The 27338-nt window shown below is 39.6% G+C and overlaps 1 protein-coding gene across 2 annotated transcripts in view; it reads right to left on the bottom strand.

Moving 5' to 3' along the window:
• The window catches only part of pdgfc (platelet derived growth factor c), a 47285-nt gene that overhangs the window by 10922 nt on the left and 9025 nt on the right, over positions 1–27338 (bottom strand). For both annotated transcript variants that reach the window (XM_028589667.1, XM_028589668.1), the window contains exon 2: positions 2855–3047. In XM_028589667.1, the coding sequence (XP_028445468.1) occupies positions 2855–3047 (193 nt within the window). The remainder of the gene's footprint in view (positions 1–2854; positions 3048–27338) is intronic.

Here is a 27338-nt window from a genome sequence, read left to right as displayed (position 1 = left end):
CAGGACGTTTGTAATCTGCACAAACAAACATATTGGGAAATGTAAAAGTGAACGTGTTCTTTTGGAAAATCATATATTCTGTTTAAATGCACACCTGCTAGACAACTTAATGGACTGTGAAACATTCATTTATATAAATGCAAACCAGACTGGCATGAAATGTTTTTTGGAAAGGGATAAAATGTCAGTTTAGCTTCTCTCTGCCTTCTCGATGGAGGTCAGTGAAGGGAGAAGCTTTCCTCTCTAAAAATCAGCCCTCAGACAGCTCCAGAGCTTTGACAGATGGCTCATCAATAATGCAAGATGACCCGATCATTACACATCGCCATGTGTTCAGAATCCCCATGTCGAACAGCGGTTTACCAGATTTACAAATGCACTGACATGCATACCAAACTGTATGTACAGTCACAGTGAACAGGATCGGAACAACAAAAGGAATATCATATACAGTTACAGTACTAGCACATAGGATTACCTTCCTGCACACTGCAAGGAAACTGTGTTTAATATACACAAAGCTTTCTCCTACATACATTTTATTATATTCTTATATTATAAATGCAATACCAATGCACCAACATGACGCAGATAAGCAACACAAACAGTTTTTCAGTCATTTTCTTTCAGACTGAAGACAGAGAGCATAAATGCCTTTCTGAGAACAGTCCTTTCTGTGAGCCGTCAAGCACGACTCCGCTGCCATGCCAACCAGTAGCAAGACCAATCCCTCTCCAATATTCCTCTCCTCCAGTGGATTTGGTAAGAATGCTTTTCATCGTGCCACAGACAAACAGAATAGCAGATGAGCATCTCGACTACACAGCATCCCTCTCATCCTAGCAAAGGCTTCTCGCTCCAGGCTTGCTACCAAAGCTGAACACATCTCCCACTGTTGTTTGTTTTATCCCCTGCCATAGTTGTGAATCACTGGACAGGAGATTACAGTCGTGTTTATTTGCATCACATTGTGCCGTGACACAAGGGTAAGAGCAGCGTATCAGTAACAGTGTATATGAATGTTTTTTTTTTGCCGTACGGTAAGAGTGGAATGAAGTTCTGAAGGGAAATTTTGTGAATACATTTTTAAACACACATAAAAGATAAAGTAGATATGCAGATTAGGCCGGAGGCTTGTGTATGTGTGTGTGTTTATGTGGAACAGAGAGACGGTGTGTGTGTTTGAGATAGAAAGGAGAGAGGGTGATAGAAAAGACAAGCACATAGACCTGTGAATGTGTGTGTCTGTTTCTGCTTGTGATTGCATGCTGCATTCATCTCGCTGCCAACCCTGCCAAGAGTGTGTATCTTGGGATCCGATCAAAACCTTTTGGGCCTCAGTCTGGGGAAGGAGCAAAAAAATGTGAGAGCTGGAGCGGTAGACGTGGCGATGACTTGCATGACCCTGGAAGGGGATGTTGTTATTGTCTCTCGCCCCTCTCCCTGAGGACACTGACTAGTGCAGTCTTGTACAGGCAGGACGGCACAACAGTTGTCAATCTGCACCCTGCCCCACTGTGGAACTTTCCCTCACAGGGTGTCAACACTAACCTCATTCGTCAACGTGCACATATGTGTGCTGGCGGGCTCGAATTACCTGAACTCATGTTTTTGTTCCCCAATAAAGACAGGATACAGGAAGTATAACGTAACAATAATAACAATCAAACATTTTATTGATCAATGAAAGTGAACGCCTAGGCACTGTCACTGGAACAGAAGCATACTGATTCACATCTTCTTTAAATGTCCTGATATATACAGTTGATTTCTCAAAAGATACATGTTAATCTAGTGCTGCCATGTACAACATAATCCTTTGAACTGTCATTCACCTTGTTATCCTGTAGGGGGCTCTCCAGGAATGACTAGCGATGTCACCCTCCCCTCGCTCTTCTCCACCTTCCAGTGATTGGGCTTCTCGATGCTAACCAGTCAGTTGTGTTATATCGACAGCAGGGCACTGAGCATAATGCACTGAAGGTAAATCGATCGTTGGGGCTCGGGATCCGTGTTTAAATTGAATGGCAACAGAGGCAAACCCAGGCAGTAATTGAAAGTGGGTTCCTCAATAAAACAGAGGGTGTACTGTATGTATATGTGCAGGTTTGTGTTTATAATTTGCCAGTCTGAGGGTGTGGTGCATGTCTTTCGAACAATCACGTATATGCCTATGCCGTTCTGAACCACGTCATCGTGGTGTCCTGGACGAAACAAATCACTCTGCTGCTTGGTTTTCAATATTCACAAGCTGCCACGGCAGACCAAAAGCAATTTCACAAATGGCCACACTCTGACTCTAAATCTTTAAAGATGGACGACAACACAGGCAGGACACATCTTTAACCTGGCCCAACATGTATATGGCATGCCTACTGAGGAAGCCAAATTTATAAACCATAAGAATACACAGAGTTTTTTGGAAGTTGCCACGTTTGTCACTCCCTCACAGGAAAATCCCAATATTTTTGGTGCATGTTAACCCTTTTGCACATATTACAGTGGCCTAGTCAGCCCAGTTGGAGTACAGGAACGAAGAAAGTAGAGGGACAGCTTACAAAATAATGTAATGCATTATAATAATCAAAAATACTGTGTTATAATATTATAAAGTTCACTTTATTTGTCTAAATCCCATATATATATATATATATATATATATATATATATATATATTTGTATCTATATATAGATCACATATATGTCATATGTTAGCATAGAACAACACTGATAAGATGACCAGCAGGTCATTGTCCCCCAAATTTAAGGCATTCTTCCTTTAAAATGTATTTATTTTACTTGCATATGCTTGTATTTATACTGACATAATAAATCTACTACTGTATGTTCTTACTTGCATATGCCATCTTCGGGGTCCTCTAGACCAAACCTGTCATCAAAAGTGAGCTGGATCCTCAGGTTATTGGTCGCCACTAGTCTCCAGACCAACGCGGTATTCCTGGGATAAGTGTGTGGGAAGTCTGGGCTGTGGACCATTCCCTCTCCAGACACTGTTATGATCTTCTCCTGATGGGAATCTTGCACTCCTAAAACAGAAATCAGATTGTGTTTTGTGCTTTGCGTATACTGTAGTAGTTTGATTGGTTCGTCAGTTTGGTTTGGAGAAGACGCTATGCATATAATCTGAAACATAAACATGTCAAGCACTTTGCAAACAAGTACTGTGCAGTACGACATATTGAGCAACTGTCCGGTATAAAAAGGTGAGACTTACTCCTACTCAAACAGGTTACCCATACATAAGTGTTAAATTAAACACAATATTATTAAGTAGAATTAAGTAAATTATCCTGTGGGAAACACTGAGTTGTATGTTCAGTTTAGTTAAATTTCTTCTGGAAGATAAATCTTTGTTTTCATATTTGTTATTCAACATATGTATGTGTTGCTGTTATCCATTTCCACCCTTCTTCAAGCTTACACACCCGATATCTACACTTCAATCTTTTGTTTATCAGAGCATAGCCCTGAGTGGGACTCAGCTGCAGATCCAGGCTTCTTTTCATAGGTCAGCCTTGGATTCATGAGGTCTAAGACTGTGTTTGCCTCCTCAGCGATTTCTATCATGGAATCAATACAAATTGAAATTCTATCAATAACAGAGGTGTCAATTCCAGGTCCAGAAAGTAAAAGTCCTGCCATGTGTTTATTCCACCAATGAACTCAGCCAGCTGATCAGCTGGCTGAGTTCATTGGTGGAATAAACACATGGCAAGACTTTTACTTTCTGGACCTGGAATTGACACCTCTGATCAATAATGACAAATATCCTCAATATTTCTTTAAATTATTCCTTCATTTATAGAGACGTTGAAAGTTTTTTGTTACGTGTGTTTCTATTTTCTTGCATGTGTTTGTGTATATTAAAGTTAAAGACAAGCCCCAATGGAACGATAAAGGTGGCAAATTATTTAATTGCCCATCTTTATGCAAATTAATCCGTTGAACGTGACGCGACTATCCAGTAGAAGTAGACGAAAGTCAGGACAATCAAGACAGATTCAGCAACTGCATGGCCTATTTCTCGCTTAAAATGTTTTCAGAAACACGGTTTGGTTAACTATTTTCGTAAAATACTAGACTGTATTCTCAACGAGCCACCATGACACTCTGTTGAAATTCTTGAGAAGCCAGACCCACGTCACGCGTTCGTCCAATCAGTTGTGGTCAAGGGCGTGGAGCATCAACCACGGACGCATGACGTCGTGACACCACGCTTCAGTCGTGTCGGACAAATGGATCTGTAACGTTGACGCTGTCATGAACGCGACACGCAACTTCACGAGGGGAAGGAGGAACTTGAGGCAGCTGGTCTGTGTGCGCTGTAAAAAATACACTGTTTTATTTGGATTGTATCTACCTGGACACTGCAACTCTACAATCATAAACTTGTATATTGCTGTATTATGTGTAGGCTATGTATATTCCCTGTGTTTAACTGTGGTTGTTAGCATCACTCCACAAATCTAAAACATTAGTGCCAATTACTTTAAAGGGACTGTTGCCAGATGGGTTATACTGAGCTCCTCTCATAAAGCCATTAAGGCCCACTGGGACCAGTGGCTGAAGGATTTAATCAGTGACGAAGCTTGTCACTCAGTTCCCCTGGGCCCCATCAGGCCCTGTCACCTTCAGGAGAAAAACTGCCGGTAGACTTCCACCTGAGCCTCACAACCATTACAATGACAACACCCTGAACCCATGCTGATTACAGGACTGTTATTTATTCAACGGATCAAAATAGGAGATCAAATGTGAGTACATGAGAAGAAAGATATTGTTTGTTATCTTTTAGGCAATCAAAATCAATACAATGTAGCATCAATATATCATTTTCAAAATAATTTATAATCTCTTGTACAATCACCTTCATCAGCACTGCAACACAGTCTGAAATACTAGACACAAGCACTGGATGTAGGAGGAAACAATCAGTCTTTGTCAAAAGCGAAAAACTATACCTTTCGGTATCTTATTTACATTTCGTATCTTGTTATAATAGCTAGCACGTTAGTAGTCTCACATTGCCAGACCTATCTCCACAGTGCTATGTCAGTGCTGGAGTATGGTCTGGCTGCAGCGCTTATCAATTCTGAGATAGGGGAAAAAAAACGCTCTTGTTTGTTTGTAGTTCTTTAAACCAATCACAGCTGTCCTGGGCGGTGTTAAGCCCCGGATGCAGCAACGGTGCCCTTGCAAAATCGATAGAGGAAGGGAAGGGACATCCGGCACTTGAAACACCTGCCGGCTGTCAGGCTTTATCCAGGCAATGTACATCCATTGAGCCAGACAAGCATAACCAAGTGTCAGATGGGGTTTGTCCAGAGTTATGAAAGTATACCAAAACAATCAAATTCATAGGACTTCTGACTTCTGTTGGTGAAAAAGCTTCAATATGTAAGCTATTTAGTTAAACTACAATGTCTCATGTTCTATTTCTTCATGTGAAATGCACATACATACAGAGTGTTCAAGATGACATTTCAAGTTGGTGGAATGCACTCTGTTAAGCTAGGCTAACTGTTTTACCCTGCCTCCAAACGTTGTGCTAAGCTAGGCTAAACATGCCATGGAGCTATTTATTAAATGCACAGCTAAAACGCACCAAATTGATGTATTGCTGTAGCTACATGTGAGAGAGCAGATTATTTGTTAGTTTGTCCTATAAAGAATACTGTGCTCTAAATCAACGAAAAAAGAAATGAATTAAAATGCACCACAGATGCCAACAAGCCAACAGTTAAGGCGACAAAACCCTGCACTGATTTTTATGATTACAGTGGATACAAAAAATTGTAGCGTGTATATGTAGCACTTGTCAACACTCCCATAGAGTTTTTTTCTGCATAATTGTCACAACAATAGTCTATGCTTTAACACTGGCTCAATATACTATGATAAGTAGCCCATCAACCAACATACTAAGTGCTGTGTTTCTGTCTCAGAAATTACGCTGATAAATGTATCCCATCCCAAGCCTATCCTCAATTTGTTTGAGCAGTATTCATTTTTGTACCACTGATGATCATTCAGCATTCATTCTGAGCCCGTATGTCTAGCCGTCAGAGGAACCAGCAGGGGTTTAATGCAATTTATGGTGGAACACATAACACAAGCTTGATTACTCTTTATTTTGCCATAAAAATAAAAGTGATTCATACCCGGTGGCTGAATCATTCTGAGGTTATTTGCTTGCAATAGAAACAAAAACACATGCAGGTTAAGATTGTGCCATGTTCTCACCCTGTATAATGCCAAATAACAGTTCCACAGCGACTCTGAGTTTCTCAGTATGGTTCCAAGGACAACAACTCTGTCTGAGGGAGGGGTCACTGAAAATAAGTGAGCAAAACCAACTTTGGCAGAGGACTGTCTGTTTTCTACAGTCATTTAAAGTCAGTAAAAATTCGAAGAGAATTTAAATTCACCGCCCTGTTGCAATGCCCATCAAGTTTTAAAACAACGTAACCTTGATTTCAGACAAGGGTAGACAAAAGCAGCCTGAAATGTCAGCTGTGTTTTTATATTGTAATGGATGTAGAGCTAGTTAGTCCTTGTCTTATTGCTTAGCTTACTTGGTCAAGCAAGAAGTTAGATTTATGCTCTATTGTTCAAATTTTCAAACAGTATATGTTTTAATTTGTAATGTTACAGGAGAAAAGGCTTTAAGGATGAGCACTATCCAGTGTGTTACGCTGTTCATAACCATTGGCTGGTTAGGAAGTGGACAGAGCTCCTAGATAATAATAATAATAATAATAATAATAATAATAATAATAATAATAATAATAATAATAATAATAATAATAAAAAAACAAACACGGCCCACCAATTTCTTTAAAATATATTGCTTTCTCTACAGCTCCACGCTCATTACTTCAACATGTGGAGAAATCCAAATTTTGACAGGCCTGCTGTGCCTAGTTACGAAACAGCTATGATTGCTGTAAATTTGGCGGTGGGGGGTCAATTGTTAAGCTAATTTTTCAAAGAAGTCAATAATTATCTATTTAATAATTGTTCAAATTTGCTACATACAGTAATAATTTTCACGGTTTATAATCTACATATACCAGACACTTAGCATGTCATCAGTGAAATTTCTTTTGGGATTTCCTTTCAATTTTGTGTTAGGCATCCAACCCCCCCCCCCTAATCCAATAAAAAAACATCATTTTTTATCAATTTGTAACTTGATGACCGCTGGACTTTCTCTCCTGGCATCCCCACTGCTGCTGTCTAACAGAGTAAGAAGATAAATCAACAATGGCACTTTTAAAAAAAAACTATTATTACTTCAGATTTGCAGATATCACTTTGAAGTTTTCATCTGGGGTTGGTGGTGAGCCAGGTGGGAACAGATTGAATGACAGTGTGCCAGATGCAAAGAAAAACAAAGCCCAGGCATGACTTCTCAATGAACGGGCTCTTTCATAACTGTGAGAAGAGTTTGGCCTCAAGTACAAACTGTCTCACCAAATAAGGGCCACGTTCTTCGGGCAAATTAAAAAAAAGAATAGATGCATTGCTTGACGACAGAAAACTCGACATTTTACTAGCACTGGACGCCTCAAAGCCATATTTTGTGGTTCAGGAAAACACCTTCTTCATGGGGTTAATAACAACATTATTTGATCATATTCAAATAAATCTGACACATTTTTTGCCCCTGCAGTCAATATTGCTTTGATTCCTTTGCAGAAACTACAGAAAGCAATGGCAGACTGTTTTAATCTTTGGTGCAAGTAGCGGCAATGCACTAGGTTTGATGGACTGTTCTTGTATCCATTTGCTGGCTCAGGAGGAAACAAGTCAATAGCTTTCATGCTCTTAAAGCTTGGCCCTCCATCACAATGACATGTTTTTAATCAGATCCCCATCACTGTGGGCTCCAACATACAGGCTCATAACGTGCATAATGAATATGTACTGTATTGCATGTGTGATAGTAGGTGTACATATGATATTAAAAGATGTAGCCAAAAACAATGTACTTCCACAATTATAAAGCAATGTCTGCTTTTAAGGGCTCTGTCTGTCCATAGTTCCTTAAATCCATACTGTTCTATTTATGATTTATTATTTACAAATGTACATACTTTAATTATATCTATACATAGCCATATTCTACTGCTCTTCATACTATTTATCCTGCTTATTCTACACTTATTCTTACTACTCTTATACTGTTACCACACTGCACATAGCTGTACATACTGTACATATCTGTCTATATGGTTCATACAGAATATCCATATTTATTCTGTTTTTCTTATTATATATTCTGTTAATACACTGCATATATCTATATCTATATTATTCTTACTACTAGTTTAATGCAACTGCTACTACATTGCACATATCTGCACATGTTGTTCATACATTGTTCATATTACATAGCCATATTTATTCTGCTCTTACAACAATGAAATACATTTCTTGTCCTGCCTATGCACCACCTGTCTATACTCTATACTGCTTTTTCTGCACTTCTGGTTGGACGCAATCTACATTTCGTTGTCTTTGTACTTGTGCTCTGCGCAATGACAATAAAGTTTAATCTAATCTAAATCTGTTGGTGACCGGAATGCCTCTTTATTATGACTGCAATTATGAGGAGAATGTGAAAGGTAAATCTGAGCTTGATGTTACAGAGAAAAGGGGGATAAAGCAGAAGAGAATGCCTGGACATGAAAGCATAAGGTCCTGATGAAAAGGTATTTCAGACACCTGCGTGGATGAAATCATACTTAATCCAAAAAGTCTGTGAATATCCTGCTTAATTCTTATGCACTCATCACAAGTAATTGCAGTAGGTAGGGAACAATGCTTTGCATTCCTGTTTGGTTCAGTTCTTTGTGCATGAAGCTCAAGAATGAACTATCCAAGTGATTCTTCGCTGTGGATCTTTTGTTTACTTGCATCAAAGCAGAAACTCCTTAATAGAGTGCTCCTTCAGAGTACATCAGCTGCAAACCAATATTTGATCACGATATAAACCACCATATAAACCAGCTTCCTTCCTATTCTCCTGAAGCTTTTCTTTATTTTTATTTTTTAATAAACAATACTGTCTTTTCATGCTTCTCTCTTTTAAACCGTCCCACTGACATCCTCCCTCTCTGATTAACCCTCCGTGTACTGTAAAATGCAGAGACAGGCTACCAGTCGGGCTGTATTCTGGGTGTAACTTTGACATAAAAATGACCTCACTCTCGGGGTTAACCAATGTCATCTAATGATCAGAGTAGCGGTTCCCTAGAGTGAATTACCTTAAACATGACTTTTCCTTGACCTACTTTTTTCCTCTGTGAGGAAAGTAGAGCCGACTATTAAGGGAGGAAGTGACTCTGAATAAATAGGAGCCCATACAGTGCAGCCTTTGTGCTTTGTTCACACGTTAGTGGGTGAACCATTCATGCTGTTTAACATTAACCTTTCCCCTGCCAAAACAAAACTTGAGCGCACATGCAGTCAACCATGCACATGTGCACAATGTTACATTAGTGCACACAAGCGTTGAACAACTACCACCACTACTAGTGATGAGATATATATATATATATATATATATATATATATATATATATATATATAGACGTCTACGCAAAGATTATATATATATATATATATATATATATATAGACGTCTACGCAAAGATTATACAGTAAAGTGGCTACAGTACCATTAGCAAATAATCAATCCCATACACCCTCACACACACTTACAAAGCCCTTGCACACACACATATACACCCACACACAGACACAGACACACGTGCATGCATACCCAGATGCATTAATAAATGTTAGATGCCTTGAAGCAAAGATTAACTAATGAGAACAGCCCCTTTGTCCAGACTGCTGCATGTTTCTCGTAAAAAAAGTAGTGGGAGGAATGAGAACCATTCATTCTGGCTTCTGTTAGGCTCACTAAATTCATCTTTCCTCACAGGATATCATTACAGTGTCTCACTGCACTGGCCCTTAGCTTTGGAGTTTATCTGGTGGTCAATAGCATGATATAGTAGACATAACTATGTCTTTCTTCTGGAAAGCTATAGGAACTGTTACACTACCCCTCTACTCACCCCTAAGAAAGCAATAAATATTTCTGGCGTCCTTAAATATGAGGTCAGACAAGATACTTTTAAAGGGGAACAGCCAAAATTAAAAACAGAAAAAAGTGTTATTACGGCCAAATCAAATTGGTATGTATTACACTGCCATCGGGGGTTGTATTTGGTCATTAAATTAGCCAAATTGTTATTTTCACACATTATGGGCTAAATATTGGTCCACTACTATATGGTGTTCTCCCAGCAGCCTCATGCTCCCAGCAGCCTCATGCATCATGGATAACCATTCCTGACAGCTATTTCCTGTCCCGTAATCGACAGCCGAGTCACTTTGACACTAAATCTGGATTGTTTTTAATTTCAGCCCTGTTACCTGCTGGACAAAATGAATGTGAGGCCCAGAGGAACAGAGTTGAAGCAGATTTGGTCAGGTGATGAAACTGTACCTAACAAAGAATTCCCTTTTTCCAATGCATGCGTTTCAGGCTTGATGCAATCACTCCGACATCTGTTACTTAAGACGATGCAGGGTAACTACAGGTGCAGTAAATTCCCCATCCTGCTTAGGATATTTATTGCTTTTGGGTTTACAGTCAGTCGAGCAAAAAAGGGGCTGAACACGGCATGGGAATCTTTTATAGCATTAAAAAATAATTTGGCTTGTGTGGGACCCTTTTGTAGCGATTTAATGTGCCAGGCACATGCTTGTGTGTTGTGCTGAAGAGGAAGCAGGTGTGACAGGTTAGACACATAAAATTCTCTGCAGAGGTTGCTAAAATAAGGGCAGAAAGATAGCAGGAGCTCACTATATTATTTTTTTAATCAATAAAGTTTGTTTGTAAGCAAGATCAAAGCTAACATAATCTTGCTTATCTCCACACAGCGATTAGAAAACATCTCATGGCAGAATATCAGAGATAATATCGATCACTATCCACCAGCAATTGCAAATACTCTCTGACCTGCTGAAGTGCCCTCGAGCAAAAACAACAGACCTCTGCCTCGCTCACACTGGCAAATAACTTTTTTTTCACTAATAAAATAAATGATGAAGATTATAATATATAATCAACAGACAGGATTGGAGAGAAGCCCCATCACTGTCTTCAGCCAAGTCACAGAGCATCCATTGTTGGCAAGTAATGATCTACACTGATATTTAATTAGTATATCTTAATTAAAATTATACTCTGGTGTTTGATATTATGTCACGTGTCATGGAAGTTTCAGTAACACAGCTATTTATGAAAAGTGTGCAAATGCAGTTGGGCCCAAAACCTCTAGGGGGCTCACCAATACTAACTGTCCTATCACCTTTAACTGCTTCACAATGCAATATGTAGTCACAGCATACATACTATTCTTTCAATACATTTTACTTATGGTTTTTAAATGAATTCACATTTTGCTAAGATTTAAAGCATCCAAGGGTTGGGCAACACAAAACAACCTTTTATTTTTTAACCTGCTTCATCTCAAAAGAGAGAAGAATCTGTGTCTTTGTGTGATGAGACCCATGACAAATATGTTACATCACTGCTCATGGAGGAGATAAGAGCATGTCAGAAAGCTTACTGACACCTGTGAAGATCCATTACGGCAAACAGTAGCAGGGCTCTCAGATAAACTGTTTCCTCCCTTTTTAACACTGACACAAAGTGGATAAAAAAATTGCAAAACATCACACTAATAATCTTGCATTTGCTGACCAGAGTACAGCTCCATCTTCTGTCGACTTCACTTTTTAAAACCACTCAAACATTAACAGGTGGGCACATATAACCCATGAAAGCCATTTAAGTGAGGAGGTTCAAGGTCACAAGAAATGTAATCAGTCCAAGCTCTGATAGGACTGAGCATCTTGGGTTGACTGTGTCGTAATAAAATAATGTGATACTTTATTGATCCCTGCTATAAAAATTCTCATTTTAATGCCCCTCTGTCTACAGGAAGGCCAGACCTAGAAGGGGGCAGGGTGGTAATGAACTGCTCAAGAACACTTTAGCAGAGCAGATAACTTCCAGAAGGGGTGCTGCACTCAGTGGTCGCCTGACTGTGGGGGGATCTCTCTAAAAGCATGAGGTCAACCTGGCCTAGTGGGCAGCAGGGACATCTGTTGACACCTGCTGTAGAGTCAAAGCAAAACATCTGCAGATCATATCAAATGGCCTAACCTGATACCACTAGTTTGAGTGTGTGTGTGTGTGTGTGTGTGTGTGTGTGTGTACATACATTTGTATGTATACACTGTCATATTCTATCTACAGCTTTCCCACAGGAGTTACATAATGGGTATATGCATATAATATCAAAAAGATTAGTGATGAGAAATGAAAAAAAACAAAAACAAAATGGAGCTTATATTATTTCATAGTATATTACAAAGCTCCAGGAACATGTTTCCATTATTAAGAAATGGTAGAATAAATACATAAATTGTACATTGTATACTTTATTGTAATAGGATACAACTTGGGACACAGTTCAGTTTTCCTGCAGCAGGAATCACATCAACTGTTGGATGTGTAGGAACTTCAAACTAATCCAACCTCATTTAAAAAGAATAGCAATATTTATTTATGTCTTATTTATTCATTACTTGATAATATAACAAGCCTCAAACTTAGCTCACAGTTGTTATAAAACAATTAAAACACAAACCAACATCCAGTAAATTCTTCCATTAAAAAATAGCCAGAGTTGAATAATATAAGAAGCCCTGGAGCCCAAGAAGGATTTAACTTCCATAACTTCTATGAAAGCTACCCTTAATGCAAAGCACAACGTGTTATCCGAGAAACGATTACAAAATGTGATAAGGTTTTGTCAAGCCACAGCTGCAGGCTGTTAATAATAGCAAATGCACAGTAGTGTGCAGTAGTGTTTTTGAAAAGCAGACACACCAAGGCTAAACTAAAGTCTTTCAACCCCTCAGGCTTTGGGCCCTCCGGCAAAGCGACTGAAACTCGTCACCACACAACAGCTTCTCCTCTGGTTACAATGGCTCCCCACCCCTGAATGATTCATTGGAGCCTCTAATTAGTGCCCACACTTGTGTTTGGCATCCAGCGAAAGGGAGATTGAGTGGCCGTCTTTTCACTACAGCCGTCTATTTGTGTTGACCCTATGGTATTCCGCATCTGAGCCCCTGAGCCTGGATTCAGACATAATATCAGCACCAAAATAAAAAAAAATGAACCCATCCAACCTCTCCAATCATTTGTATTTTCGTTTTCATTTATAAAATAAACTACATCAGTACAAATCATTTCATGTTTGTTTGACTGTATCTCAACACATGTACAACCGTGTATAGGCCTGCACGTCTCTTTCTTTCTCTCTTTAAATTACAACCAAGGCCTGTAACTACATTACTGCAGATAGCCCAATGTCGACCTCAATTTCCTTGTCAGTTGTCAAACTTAGAAACAATATCAAAGATAATTGTGGAATGATAGTTTAGCACAAAAAATGCTGTAAGATTTTTCTCACACACACTGGGAGATGGGCCTAATCTCCCCTTCTGGTTGGGATCCAGGTGCTGACAGATGAACGGTCCACATCTTTTTTAAACCTCTCTCCACAGCTGTGGACGGTAGCTCCAGGCTGCTTTGTAGTCACATCTGTGAGCTGGACAGCTGGATGTTTGGAGAAAATTACAGTTTGACCTGAGGCAAGCCAGATTGGAAGACAGCTTTGCCGTACCAGATCCAGGCACTGCAATTAAGACTGATCAAAGATGCAATTTTTGCAATGAACGTAGCCGAGAGGATTGATAGCTGATCACAATCCATGTTGTAGCTTCGTGGCTCCAAGACAGAAACACTCAAATCTGCAATGAACAGTTTGGAAGATTTCAATAATGTTACCAACTAATGATTTCTAATCTGGGACCGCCCATATCTGCCCTGGAATCTCAGTAAACCCAGGTTGCAACTTGGATAACATCCAACTTCACACACTTAGTGAATCTGTCCTCACACATTTTCCTTCCCTTATCCCATTACTTTAATGTTATCCTAAATGAAAATCCAAGAAATATAGACCTCCCAAAGCTCACTGTACTACATTAAACATTTAGAGCATTGTAGCCACAAAGTAGTATCCTTCTAATCAAAACAGCGGTCTGGAATTCCAAAAAATCAAACAATTTACATAACAAACATAACCTCTGAACAACCCTGTAAGAAGCTTGGAGCAATGCAAGCAAATCTGGGTAAAGCCTTTAAAGGTCTGATGAGATTTTCAGCTGTGGCAAAATGAATGATTCATCCAAAGCAGCAGACAAGGAGACAAGGAGAAGAACATTTTAATTGTGGCAGTTTAAGAATAAAACTCTCTGGTCTCTGGCTCTGCTTCCAGATACAGATCGATTTCTTTAAATCGGGTTGCTCTGGATCTCCAATTACTGCCGCCCCACCAAGCCTTCGTAACCTTTCGGCCCACCTGTCTAGAGAAGAGTTGCACTGCAGAACTCAGGGTAATGAAAGTATATTCCTTTCAACTTCTATTTACCAAGGGAGGGTTTGTAGAGAACAACTGTTCTTTTCCTGTAACTTCCTGCCCTCGCTCACACAGATACAGGCCTGTTACAGCCCACTACAGCCACGGTTTCTTGCTTTGGTCAAAAGCACTTTGACGGCAATTGACGGCAGTCGTCTAAACTAAAGAGGTAAAGAGTGTGTCTTCACTGCCTGGAAATTCTCACAGGATTCAAATTGATGACCCCCTGGTCAAAAGCTTTCTTTGCTAATAATTCAGTCACCACCATGCACCCACTCAGTCCACTGCTTTGCACTATCTATGCTAAAGCCAAATGCATGCCGTCCAAACTCCAGCGAACAATGTCTGTGCATACATCCCAGCATAACAACTTGCCAAAGGGCTGGCAAGTTTGTACCTGGATTTTCAGAGTTGACATGAGTAGCAATTTGAGGATTAGAAAATGGGAAAATTGATGTTTCTGAGGGGAAACGTCTGAAGACGAGGGCAGTGACTTAGTGTCTGCAGGTTAATTCCCATAACAGCTCTCTATGGATCTATTCATCCAAGGGTTTCCAAAGGATTTATATTTCTAACACTGTAGCAGCACTGTTTAAAGAAATACCCTGGAGTGTATACAGGTTTTAGAAAGCAAAGTTACGAACAGCAAAACTCTGAAACTTAAAAATGGTCGCCATCTTGGTTAAAATTGTTGCAGCTAGTTTACATATGGATAGATTGTTTTGTTCATTTTTATGTGCCTGTTTGGGGAATTGTTTTGAAAAATGATAAATAAATGGAGAAGCTAAGCACTTAGCTCCCAGTTTGCCTTTTTAATAGTCTCCTCAGGTCATTAAGCCCCTGACTGTCCACAGTTTGACAAAAGGCCTTTCAACACTCCTCTATGGCTGCTCATAAAAAAACATTCAATCATCTGTGTCCATTTGCCTCTAAACTTAACCCTGCTGTTTGATGCAATTTTCATCAGAAAAACATAAAATGGAAGAACACAGCCAGCCACTAAAAGCCTTATTTTATCTTTGAAAACAATACATATTTATGAACCTGCACTTAAGGAACAATAGCCGTGTAATTACCTCCTGAGATAAATGGTTACAAAACACATGCCTTTCTCTTCAGTGCTTGTAGAAAGTGGACATGCACATTAATATGTCTTACTAAAACTTCACAGTTACATTTCTGAATTATGTAATCACGAGCTGTGGCCTAAGCAGCAACCAGTAATTAGCATGTAAAATATATGAGGAACTGCAGAGTTAGTTTCTTATAAATCACAAATGCATTACTAACTTGTAAATAGTTGGGTGAATGATCAGAAAAATCTGCTTTATATTAGACCACCAGGACTGAATATGTATTTACCTATCACACAAATGAATAGGTATTATTACCCGAAACTTGCTCCAATCAATACTTTGATATTAACAATGTAACAAATTACAATGCATAATGTGAAAGGTGTCGCTTGTAGTGACAAACTCACTCTGCTCACACTTTGCTTAGCACCAAACAGCAGAAAGACAGAGTTAGCAGCTAGCTGATGAACATAGTTTTAGTTTAGCAGTTAAAAGCCAGATACTTCTCTTAGGAGTTGGTGGAGACCAAAACAGATTACAGGAGCATGAATATTTGAGTCTATTGAGTAACGTGTTAAAATAGCCTAATGCTACACATTTTAGAGGGTTGCTGTCTTAACAGGAGTTGGTCCGTGTGAGTCAATTATCATCTAATAGCTACAAAAAGATATTTGTGTCAATTATGAGCACTGTTCAAGTTAAGATGACTTACTTGTGTTTTGGAGATATTCATATTACTCTTCCTGCAACGCTGGATAGGAGCAAAGGGTTATTTCTGTTAATAACAGTAGCCCGTATTTGGTAGTAAATGATGACAATAGCCTTTTGCATGTGCCACAAAAGCAACTACAGTGGTCCTCGATGTATCATCATTTTGTTTGATTCTTAACACTATCAATCATTTTTGAGAGCATTTTAAAAAGCAGAGCACATTTTGAATGACCATGTTTTGATGATGTAAGGCCACATTATTGTGAATTGAAGTTGTATTATGGTCTCATTATTATCAATTTTATTTTTGGAAAATATATTTGTTCACAAAGTGCTTGTGTTTTGACAATTCCTAACATGCCTCTTCGAAGTGTAATGCATTTTTTTTTTTTAAATCATGACATGTAGCTACTGAATTAATGTGGCTTTCTGTTCTCATTTGTATCTGTAAAAAAAGCTTTCTAAGAGCAGAGCGATGAATTGACTTTGTTCAGCATCATAGACATACTGGCAGCAACAAAGTGGTGAAAAATGCTTCATGTCCACAGCATGCAAACATGTCAATGATCTGCCCAAGAAAATCCATCATCACGAGCATCCGATGCTGCAAACTACGCCAAAAACAAGCCAACTCAGTGACCTGCTTCAAATCTCAGGTAAGGCCTGTCAACAGGTGTGAAGACAAAGTGCTGAACAAACCTTGGCTGTCAAGGCAAAAAGTGAAAAAATGGATTTTGACAAACAGAGTTTTGCATGAAGGATCTGCCTTGTCAATGGTGTCTCATTATTTGGCGTGCTTCCGGGGCCATTTTAATGCTGCTGTCTGTAAAAGCCCTAATTAGAGGCAGCTGAACACAGAACTTAGAGGGAAAATAAAAAGGAGGAGGGGGAGAAGGGGCTTAACACCTTTTCTACTAACTGGTAATCTGTCATACTCTTCTAAGTATGTCTGTCTCTCAGGATTTCTTATTGAGAAGGTGTACTTTTAAGCTGTTATCCCACAATCTTCACTATGAAGAAGAAAATGGAGTAAAAAAAGTATTGGAAAGATGTGAAGAGAGTCAGTAAAAAAAAGGGATTTTCTCTAAAAGAACCTGCATGCTCTTTCTATATCATTTATTGAATCTGAGCAGTCATTGTATGTGATTGCATGTTTGTACTGCATGTCTCACGGACCAGCATAATAATGGATAAGCAAACATTTTTTTTCTTGATTTTTGTTTTGTTTTTAGTTTGAGTATCTGTATATGGTGCTCAAAAAAGGTTTGTGTGCACAACTGAACAAATCAGTAGCAGTTGTTCACTGTGTACACAGATGTATTAGGTACAGCCCCAAATGTTTAGCATGTGATTTAGGCCCGATTAAGGCAGTTAAATCTAAAAAAACATCTGCTGAAAAGAACAGAAGACAGCAACCGTGTGTGCCAAGGCTGGAAACAATGCAAACACTAATAAATAATGTTTTTCTGATGCCCATTACAGACTTGAGTGGCAACATGCCCAGTTGATGTCACATTAATTATCAGCTACCCGGATAAACAACACAACTTACTCCACTCCAGACCAAGAACTCTACCTTTAAATACAATCAAGATTACAGGCCTTGAAGTTAAACAACATATATTTTTTTGACATTTTACAACTTTTGTTTTTCCAGACACTCACTTGTCTCCAGCTGTAACGTGTTGTGTCACTAACAACAGTGAATAGACCTTTCTTACAGTGAAAATCTTCACTTAACACTAATAACATTAGTAAAAAGCTGCAGTGAATTTAGTTATGCCAGTTCCAAAACCCTGGTGTTGTGCATTCTGGCCCATTGGCACAGCTTACTGGCACACCTAAATGGAGTGGAGCCAAAATTAAGCTTACTAGTTTCACCTGTGCTTTTCCTGCTACGACAAGTCAAAATGTCAGCTGTGAGAAATGCCTTTTAGCTAGCCAAACACCTCTAAGATTATGATTCTCCATATAATAATGTACGTTTCTGAACAGTGTAGTCAAAATGCATCCTACCATCTAGTAATAGCAGCATGACCAGTACTTCCTACTAGATTACTTTACTGGCTAATGCGATGCTTTGTGGGTGGCTTCCATGGCAAAAAACTATTAACCAATTGGCGTATCACATTACTTCCAGTTCTCAGCTTATTTGACATCCTCTGATTACATCATCTAGTTCCTGTGCGTGACTCCAGATCCTTTTTAAACTTGCTTGTGTTTTCACCACTTGACTGAATTTGTCATACGTTGTATTCCTCAACTAGTACTGAGCCATGCAACATCTGGGCATAGAGCCGTTTGCTCTCTACACCTCTGCACTAAGTACCTAACCACAACCGGATTCAAATTCCCTTTTAATCATCAAGTAGGATACATTTACAAGCATTTAGCATGGCATCTCATTGTACGCACTGGCACACAGTGCAAGGACTAGTAGAAAGAGTGCCGCTACTGTACTTAAGCAGTCATAAATAACTGGGCTGTTGAATGAATGAAGTGGATTCTTCCAGAGAAATCAGTCAGGGTCCTTACATTGCAACAACATTACAGATTGCATATTGTAGCACATAGTTTACTCAAAGAACAATTGGAAGTTGAAAAGAAAAGGCAAAGCCAAGAGTTTCAGGATATTATGCCCTTAAAAAAATAATTCTGAAAAATCATTGAATGGTATTAAAGTATGTCCTCTATTACCATTGGTATCAACTGACATTTTTAGTGACTGTTAGAGTAGAGTAGAATTCCAGATCACCAGCAGAAGCTACCAGAGTAACTATGTCAACGAAAATGAAACATTTTCCAGTACCACAGACAATCCTGGTTTAAAGAGAAGCTGGCTTGAGTAAGAGGTAATTTATTTTATTAAATAGAGATTGCTGTTCAATGTGCAGACAGCTACACAAACATGCGCACAAACACACACATACGCACAGTTGGCAAAATCATTCCAGTCAGTCATAAGACCTAATAGCTAATGTGCATTTTCATTCCATTTGGACCGTAGAAATGGATACCCTCCCATGGGGATCCAAGTGTAAGCATGCCTGGGTAGAGCGTATCCAGTCTGCACCGAAAACCTATTTGTGCTTTGGGAAAAGCCATACATTCTCAAAATAGTATGTGTGATTGGGTTACCGTCTCTGTATGCCACTGGCATAGTGTCGTATATCACATCTCACCATGTGCTAGGTGACATAATCTAGCCAGCTAGGGACGGTGCTATGCCGATGATTACTGGGACAGGTGTGTTTTTTATTTCCCCCCGTTAAATGCATTAGAGCAGAGATATTTCACATCTCCATTTAATAGCTTCTGGTTCTTTTCTCACTTTCCTCTGATGTTATAAAGAAAACACAGTGGTGGTTTGATTTCCATGGACATGCATGACTTATGAGTTAGTATTGTAAGTATTTTAGGTAATGGAAAGTGCACTGCAGAAAACAAGATGAGCTTACAAGTTACTATTATTGACATTTAATAGAAATGTATTCTGCAGCAACCTGTCATGTAACAAGTATCAAATCACACATAATGTGGGAAAATATATATATATATATATATATGTTTTGGCATTAATTGTGTTATTGATTTAACTAATTACCTTGGGTTATGAGCCCATTCCAAGGAACATTAAATGGACCCTAATGAATTCTGTAAATACAGCACACACCTTTTTTTGGCACAATACTGTTTTGAGGTCAGTAAAACTCTGTAACTACAGTCACATCTTCATTTTATTCTTCCTTTCAACTGCTCAAACTAGAGCATATTAAAGCAGCACTGACGTGTCCAATGTGTATTCTAAACTGTACGAGGCTCCTCAAGCATCAGTAACTCTCATTGCTGCTTTCTAAAATTAGCATCATAAATGATGGTGCTTGATAACCGTGAAATGTCTGTATCGGAGGAATCTAGTAGCTTAGTTTCACACGAGGAGCCTTCTGTATCATAATGAAGAGGAAGGGAGGCATGGAAAAGTGAGAGCAGTTGAGTTTGTTTCTGCCACATTGATGAGTTTGCATACTATGTCCTCTGAGGCAGTGCGGTTTTTGAAATCAAGCAATGTGGCTACATTGTCTACAGTGTCTTTGTGGCTTTCTCGGAGAAATGCAACATAAGCACCTAATTTTATTAGAATATTTCTGTCCTGCAGGGGACAGACTGAAATAAATTTAGGTAATTTCATGGTCATAATAATGTAAAATAAATGTTCCCTTATTTGCACAATGTATTTCCATAATGCAGTTTCAGAATGAATGACTGAATGTCTGGAGTATTATAAGGGTATAATGAGTAGAGTCATTACAGGACACTTTCAAATACCTCTCTGATAGGAGGTGATGACAAGCTATGCAGACATGCGCTACAGAGTCGATAACCAAGGTCAACTCATCTCGCTGCCAAGATTTTGAGTCCAGGGGAATTCCTGTTGCCATAAGACAACCAATCCTCGCAGGACGACTTAGGTCCATATAAAAACAGTCCCATACCGGCAGCTTTTCAAACCCTTACAGCCTTAAGTTGATCCAAATGCGTTATCAATGGAAGTCTTTGTTTTAAAGGGGAATCAGTTTTGCAACAAGAAGAATGATGATCATTCTTGCCAGCATTTACAGGAGATTAAACAATTTTTCAGAGATCCTCTTTTTTAATAAAGTTTTTATATTACTTAATTTAAAGATAAATAGCTTTCCTTGCCTTGACATGCTTGGTTTTTAATACAAAATGCACATAAATTACCATTGTGTAACTCACATTATAATGCACCCTTATATAACCATGGATATGTGATATATTATTCTGAATATGTTTGTGAAGGATTTGTTAGTCGGGTAAGGGTGACTCTACTGTATAACTTTTCTGTTTTTTAAAAGCTACAGTTGGTAACTTTCATAAAAAATATTTTTTTTGTCAAATTTGAAAAAAAGAAAAAGAAAATCAAGTTCCTTTGCCTTCTCCTAGTGCTCCTAACAGCATAAACATCAAACTGGAAAACTAGGCAGCGCTGATCAAAAATAAATTTCTATTTCTTATTTCATATTTGTATCTATTTCTTTTCAGAAACATATTTTCGTTTACTGTTTAGCTTTAAAATGAGAAAGTTTGGTCTGGACGGACGCGAACAAGACCCCAAAGTACTTGGCCTCAGATGTAGAGGTGCTGGTCCTCATCCCAGCCGCTTCACATTCGGCTGTGAACCGATCCAGTGAGTACTGAAGGTTACGGACCGATGTAAAGGTAAAGGTAAAGGTACTTTATTTGTCACATACACAAACATGTAGCGAAATTCATTCTCTGCATTTAACCCATCCCTCAAGGGAGCAGTGGGCAGCCAATGACAGCGCCTGGGGACCAACTCCAGATCTGAGCCAGTGCCTTGATCAAGGGCACTGCCTGGAGAACCTAGTACATGTTTTTGATGGTGGGGGAAACCGAAGCACCCGGAGGAAACCCACGCAAACATGGGGAGAACATGCAAACTCCACACAGAAAGGCCCCGGCCATCACGACCACATCATCTGCAAATAGCAACGATGAGACCACAACGGACCAGCTCTTCGCTCGCGCAAGGATCCTGAAGGAGCCTTTGAGTATGCCCATCCGATCTACATGTGTTTTGTGGATCTGGAGAAGGCGTATCACCGGGTCCTCCAGGAGATACTGTGGGAGGTGCTGCGGGAGTATGGGGTGAGGGGGTCCCTTCTTAGGGCCATCCAATCACTACACTCAAAGCGAGAGCTGCGTCCGGGGTCTCAGCAGTAAGTTGGACTCATTTCAGGTGAGGGTTGGCCTCCGCCAAGGCTGCTTTGTCACCAATCCTGTTTGTGATATTCATAGACAAGATATCGAGGCGTAGTCATTGTGGGGAGGGGTTGCAGTTTGGTGAGCTGGATGTTATTGACCCACAACAGCTATATGCCAGTGAGGGCAGTAAAACAGCAGAAAAAAACTAAAAACACAAGGGAGCTGAGGAAACAATGCTCTGGGAGCTCTCAGAGGCCAGCACTTGACTCACAATTGCTCATTGTCTTTTTGCTTTGTTTCATTCAGTCTGCTTCATGTGGAGCTGCTTTGCTCGGTGCCAGTTGGTCAGACTGTAGCTACTTGAGTCATTGTGCAGAAACAGCTGATAACATTCATCAAGTCCTTCCGCTGAAAGTCATTTCATCTTGTCGATAAGGAACAAAACATGATAGAAGTGTTATCTGTATTTATTTTGCTTATGAGAGAAAGTGGTCATGTTAAATCTTTATAACTGCCAATCAAACATTTGCAATGTAACATTGACAAAGCCAAACATTTGAAATTATATTGCCAAGCTGATGTTGTAACCCGCTGACAATCCTTATCTGCAAACATAAACACAATATTTCAGAAAGTGGGTTTATTATTGGAGTGCAGTCGATGGAGGCAGGACAATGAGGCCACTACAGAACTGAACCGATAAGAAACTGAGAGAGGAGAAACTCGGAAAGCCACATCAAAGATATTATTTAAAGACATTATTTATCCTGTCAATGTTTGCTGAGCATGAATGCATTTCCTCATCAACACCCTGACTTCTATTCAGACAGTTTCCGACACACCTGGGAGCTGCAAGTAAACCCACTGACCTTCTGATGCTGGCCACCCACAGCTTAGGGTTAATGCCTTGCTTAAGGACACTTCAGTAATAGCTAATAATGAGACACGGGTGTGCCTCATAACATAATGACCAAATAATTAACAAATAAAATAATGATTATATTAACATATATATGCTAATGATATTCTGTCACCAGCAGTTGGTTCAGTGGGGCATTATGTTGCCAGTAGCAACCCCATGATATTCTGTCACCAGCAGTTGGTTCAGTGGGGCATTATGTTGCCAGTAGCAACCCCTGCTGTCACAGTTCTACAAGAGTTTACCTGACATTGCTACATCCATCATTTTGTCAGCTCTGTGACCAAGCAAATATTGACTATATTGACTATTTATCTATCCAAATGTCCTTTTCGGGGAGCATTATCAGTAGGTACTCTTTTGTTGCAACTGTTATGTGATTTGTTAGTCTACGTTTTAGGTGATCAGTTTACTGCCAAACAACTTAGCCTATCCATTATACTTGTTATTACTTATTACACATTATTCTATGTAACTGTTGTCTACTGTCTGTTGATATATATATATATATATATATATATATATATATATATATATATATATATATATATATATATATATATATATATATATATATATGAATATATATATATATACTAGATAAATTACCGTGTTGTACTTCATATGTTGTACTTCATATGGGGACTTCATGTTGATAGTTCACAGGTGGTTGGTGGAGCCCAAAATATATATATATAGACTATTTGCCCTTTTGAACTTTATTAGCTATTGCTCGTTGCCTCGGCTGTTAACATTATCTGTGCTTTCCAAGTCTGACCTCTGATTTCAATCACAGACTGTATAAAAGAAAAAATAGATATTTTATGCAATCTATGTTATCAATGTTGCAAGTTACAATACACAAACAAGCACACAGTACTACCATCAATGAACTTTTTGCTAACAAGTTCACCATATCAACTTAACTGGAAAGGCACTCGAAGAAAGCAGACCTCCGCCAAGGCCTTTCCTGTTTACAGCTTGTTCCGTTGCCCACACGTGCTAAAAAATATATTTAATATTGCAGATTCAAAGCATCATGCTTATCTACTTTTTAGAAAACAAGGTATGACTGCTTTTTTGACTTCAGTAGATGAGCATTGGCTGCAAGTGAAGAAAACTTCACTAGTTGTCAGTTGGACACAGACATACTTGGTGTCTGTGGAGAACATTTCTTCTCCAGTAGAGCCTGTGACCCAGATCCCTTGAAAAGTCCCTTGGCTGGTTGAAGAGGTGGGGGAGACGGTGCTCTGGCCGCCTGAAATGACAAACAGCAGGCAGGCGGTGGCATGCTTTGCTTGCCAAATACAGCACTCAACGTTCAAATAGTGCTGACAGGGAAAACATAGACACTGTTATCCAGGGTCCCCCACTCTAGAGTGAGATGTTGAGGGGAAAAACTCCTCCCGGCAGTAGACATAGACCTGTCTGTATTCAGAGGTTGAGGGTTTCTACTGCCGCTATCGTGAAAAAAATCATAAAAATTCAGATTTGAAAGGTTTGCATGGGAACTGATGTATTTAGTGACTTTCAGAATGGACAGGCTAGTGAAACCAGAAAATCCATTGTTAAAGTACAACCAAGCATACCGGCTGCTATTGTACTGCCCACTACAATGATAAACTGCAGTGTGCTGCATTCATTCATTTATTCATTCAAGCATATCCATCACAGTACAGACTCTTCTAACTGGAAACAAGCTTTCCCAGGGCTCAGGAAACATCTGACCTGTATTAAAGAACGCGTGCAGATTCCAAGAACGGCTATTTCTGTTTTACAGGTTTAAGAGGCGTATTGTAATTTCAAATTAAAACATAGAGTTAAAGGAGAACTTGTGAATCTTGATCGCTATAAATATGTGAGTACTGTCGATAGAAAAAAAAATGACCAGAATTGGTCTTAACCAGGGTGACCAGATGTCCCGGGTTGACCGGGACAGTCCCGATTTTAAGATGCTTGTCCCGAGTCCCGACAAAAGCCTGTCCGGACGCTAAAATGTCCCGGTTTACACCAACCACTATGAAATTGTCCCGGTTAAACGGTTAAAATGCTGACAGGCTAGCTGTAGTCTCACACTGAAGTCCCGTGGGAATTCAGTTGTAGCAGGAAAAGGTAAACAGTAGTTTGCAGATCGGAGCGTAGTGTGTGAAGAGTGAAGAGCAGAGGTGTTCACAAGGGAAGGATAATTTGGCCCGTTTCCATGTAGTTACATAGTCACTGATATGGTCATAACCACTACAGTGCTCAATTACCTATTTTTGAGGGGGAAATAAACGAAAATGTTTCGCCGCAAAGGCATGACCTATCCTCTGGAGGACATCCACCAGACTACCGGGCGCTCTGTGGTTTGTTGTCGGCCGCGGCAGGCGACGAAGGCGGGGAGACAGAAGAAGCAAGTATGCCAGTCGGGCCTGCTAGCCCGGCAAAAGGAACTACCACACAGATCGCCACTGCCAAGACTCCTACTCACCAACGCCAGATCGATCACACACAAAATGAATGAGCTACAAATACACACTGAACTGCTGATGATTATCACCAAAGCCTGGCTGAATTCACACTCATCCTGGATGGCAGCTAGCAGCTAGCAGGGCGAGCTAGCTACCGGCAGGATGTCTGAGTTGAAAACGCATCTTGTTGTCACGTAAGGGCCCTGTTCATTTTAATTGCATTTTGTGTCTGTTAAGAGGCACAAAGGCACTCTTTAGAATATGCCCCCACAACTGCCGTTTTAGCTTATTGGAGCTCTGGGCATTAGCTGCAGCAACTCCAGTTTGCTAGGACCGATTCTGGTCATTTTATTTTTTTCTATCAATAGTACTCGCATATTTATAGCGATCAAGATTCATGTAAAAATTGCCCGGAGTTCTCCTGTAAGCACTATGGAAACCATTCAAAATAACATAGTGGAAACTGGAATAACTATTGGCCACACTTCCAGTAGAAGAAGCTTGTACCTAGAGCATATAAATAAATAAATAATATAAGCAATTGGCTGAGAGGTGAATGACATTTTTCTTAATTTTACATGCATATATGATTTAAGGCAACATAGTGGTACCTGACTTGGGAAGTGGGAGGACTCACTTCATTTTGATCACTGTACATTCCCATACCCCTTTGCTGTCAGTTAGGTGTGGAAGCTGACTCTAAAAAGGACAATACCCATGAGCTTCATCTGTCATTTCAAAGGGGAAGACATTCAGAATGCTCTGTCATTGCAATAATTACCATTTGCTTCTAAAAAAAACGTGAATTAATTTAAACAGCTGAATGCATTATCAAGTTTCTATGAAGCAGAACATTTTGCTTCAGCGCAACGTTAGTGGCACATCCAACAGAATTTTAAGCTCTGTGGTTAGATGGTACCATAATGCATATTGGGAGTATGTATGTATGCAGGGTTATACCTTTGACATTTGATGAATGAACCGATATTTTCTAATGCAGTTGCTAATCTTTAAGTGCTTTAACTGCTAGGTACCTAACATTATCCATTTAATAAATGAATGGGACTTTTAGTTGTGGAAGCCTAAATAACTAAAATAACTCCTTCCAACAATGAATGGGTGATGTACACTTCACATTACACCTTAAAGGCCACCCACTCTCTCTCCCCACCCACTTTAAACTTTGTTTGTCTGCATCACAATCTATGAATGCACAATGCACCTCTGTAACTTCAACCCTCCATGTATGTATACGTGGAAAACTGCACATGGTCCCCATGGGCCTGTGACCCTTATGACCCCAGTTCTCCCCCTAATCTCGTAATCTTTAGCGGAACAGCAGCCTCTGTGATCATTGGCAGGTCAAGCGTGTTGCATACCTTCCTCCAGTGGAGCTCACAGGGGATATGTGGGAATATCTGCAGGTAATCCACATCTTCTACTAATATTTGCAGCCGGATTTTTCTAATAAGACCCTGTGCTTATGGGTGGGCTAGGTGGGGGTGAAAACCTGACCTTCTTCAGGAAAGTGAAGCCAGACAACTTAAGTATGAGAAAAATGATATGAAGAGGCGCCCCCTGAGATGACCGTTATGATTAGGAAGCTGAAAGGCATCTTCAGCTGGATGTGCAGTGCTATACAACTGTCGCCTCTGGCAGCAAATCACAGCCTAATGTAAAGAGGCATTGTAAAAACCTGTAGCATGATCAGAGGGTATGATAGTGTAATGAATCACACTTAAATGGGCCTTTAACCCTGAAGACAAGGTGCAGCTACAGCTTTACAGTGATATGCCTGGGTCTATTTAGACTATACAGGCTGTAACAGATCA

This window comes from Perca flavescens, chromosome 10 (assembly GCF_004354835.1).
Source record: "Perca flavescens isolate YP-PL-M2 chromosome 10, PFLA_1.0, whole genome shotgun sequence".
Lineage (NCBI taxonomy): Eukaryota > Metazoa > Chordata > Actinopteri > Perciformes > Percidae > Perca > Perca flavescens.
Note: the sequence above shows the minus strand (reverse complement) of the source record. Positions and strands in the feature narration are given on the sequence as shown.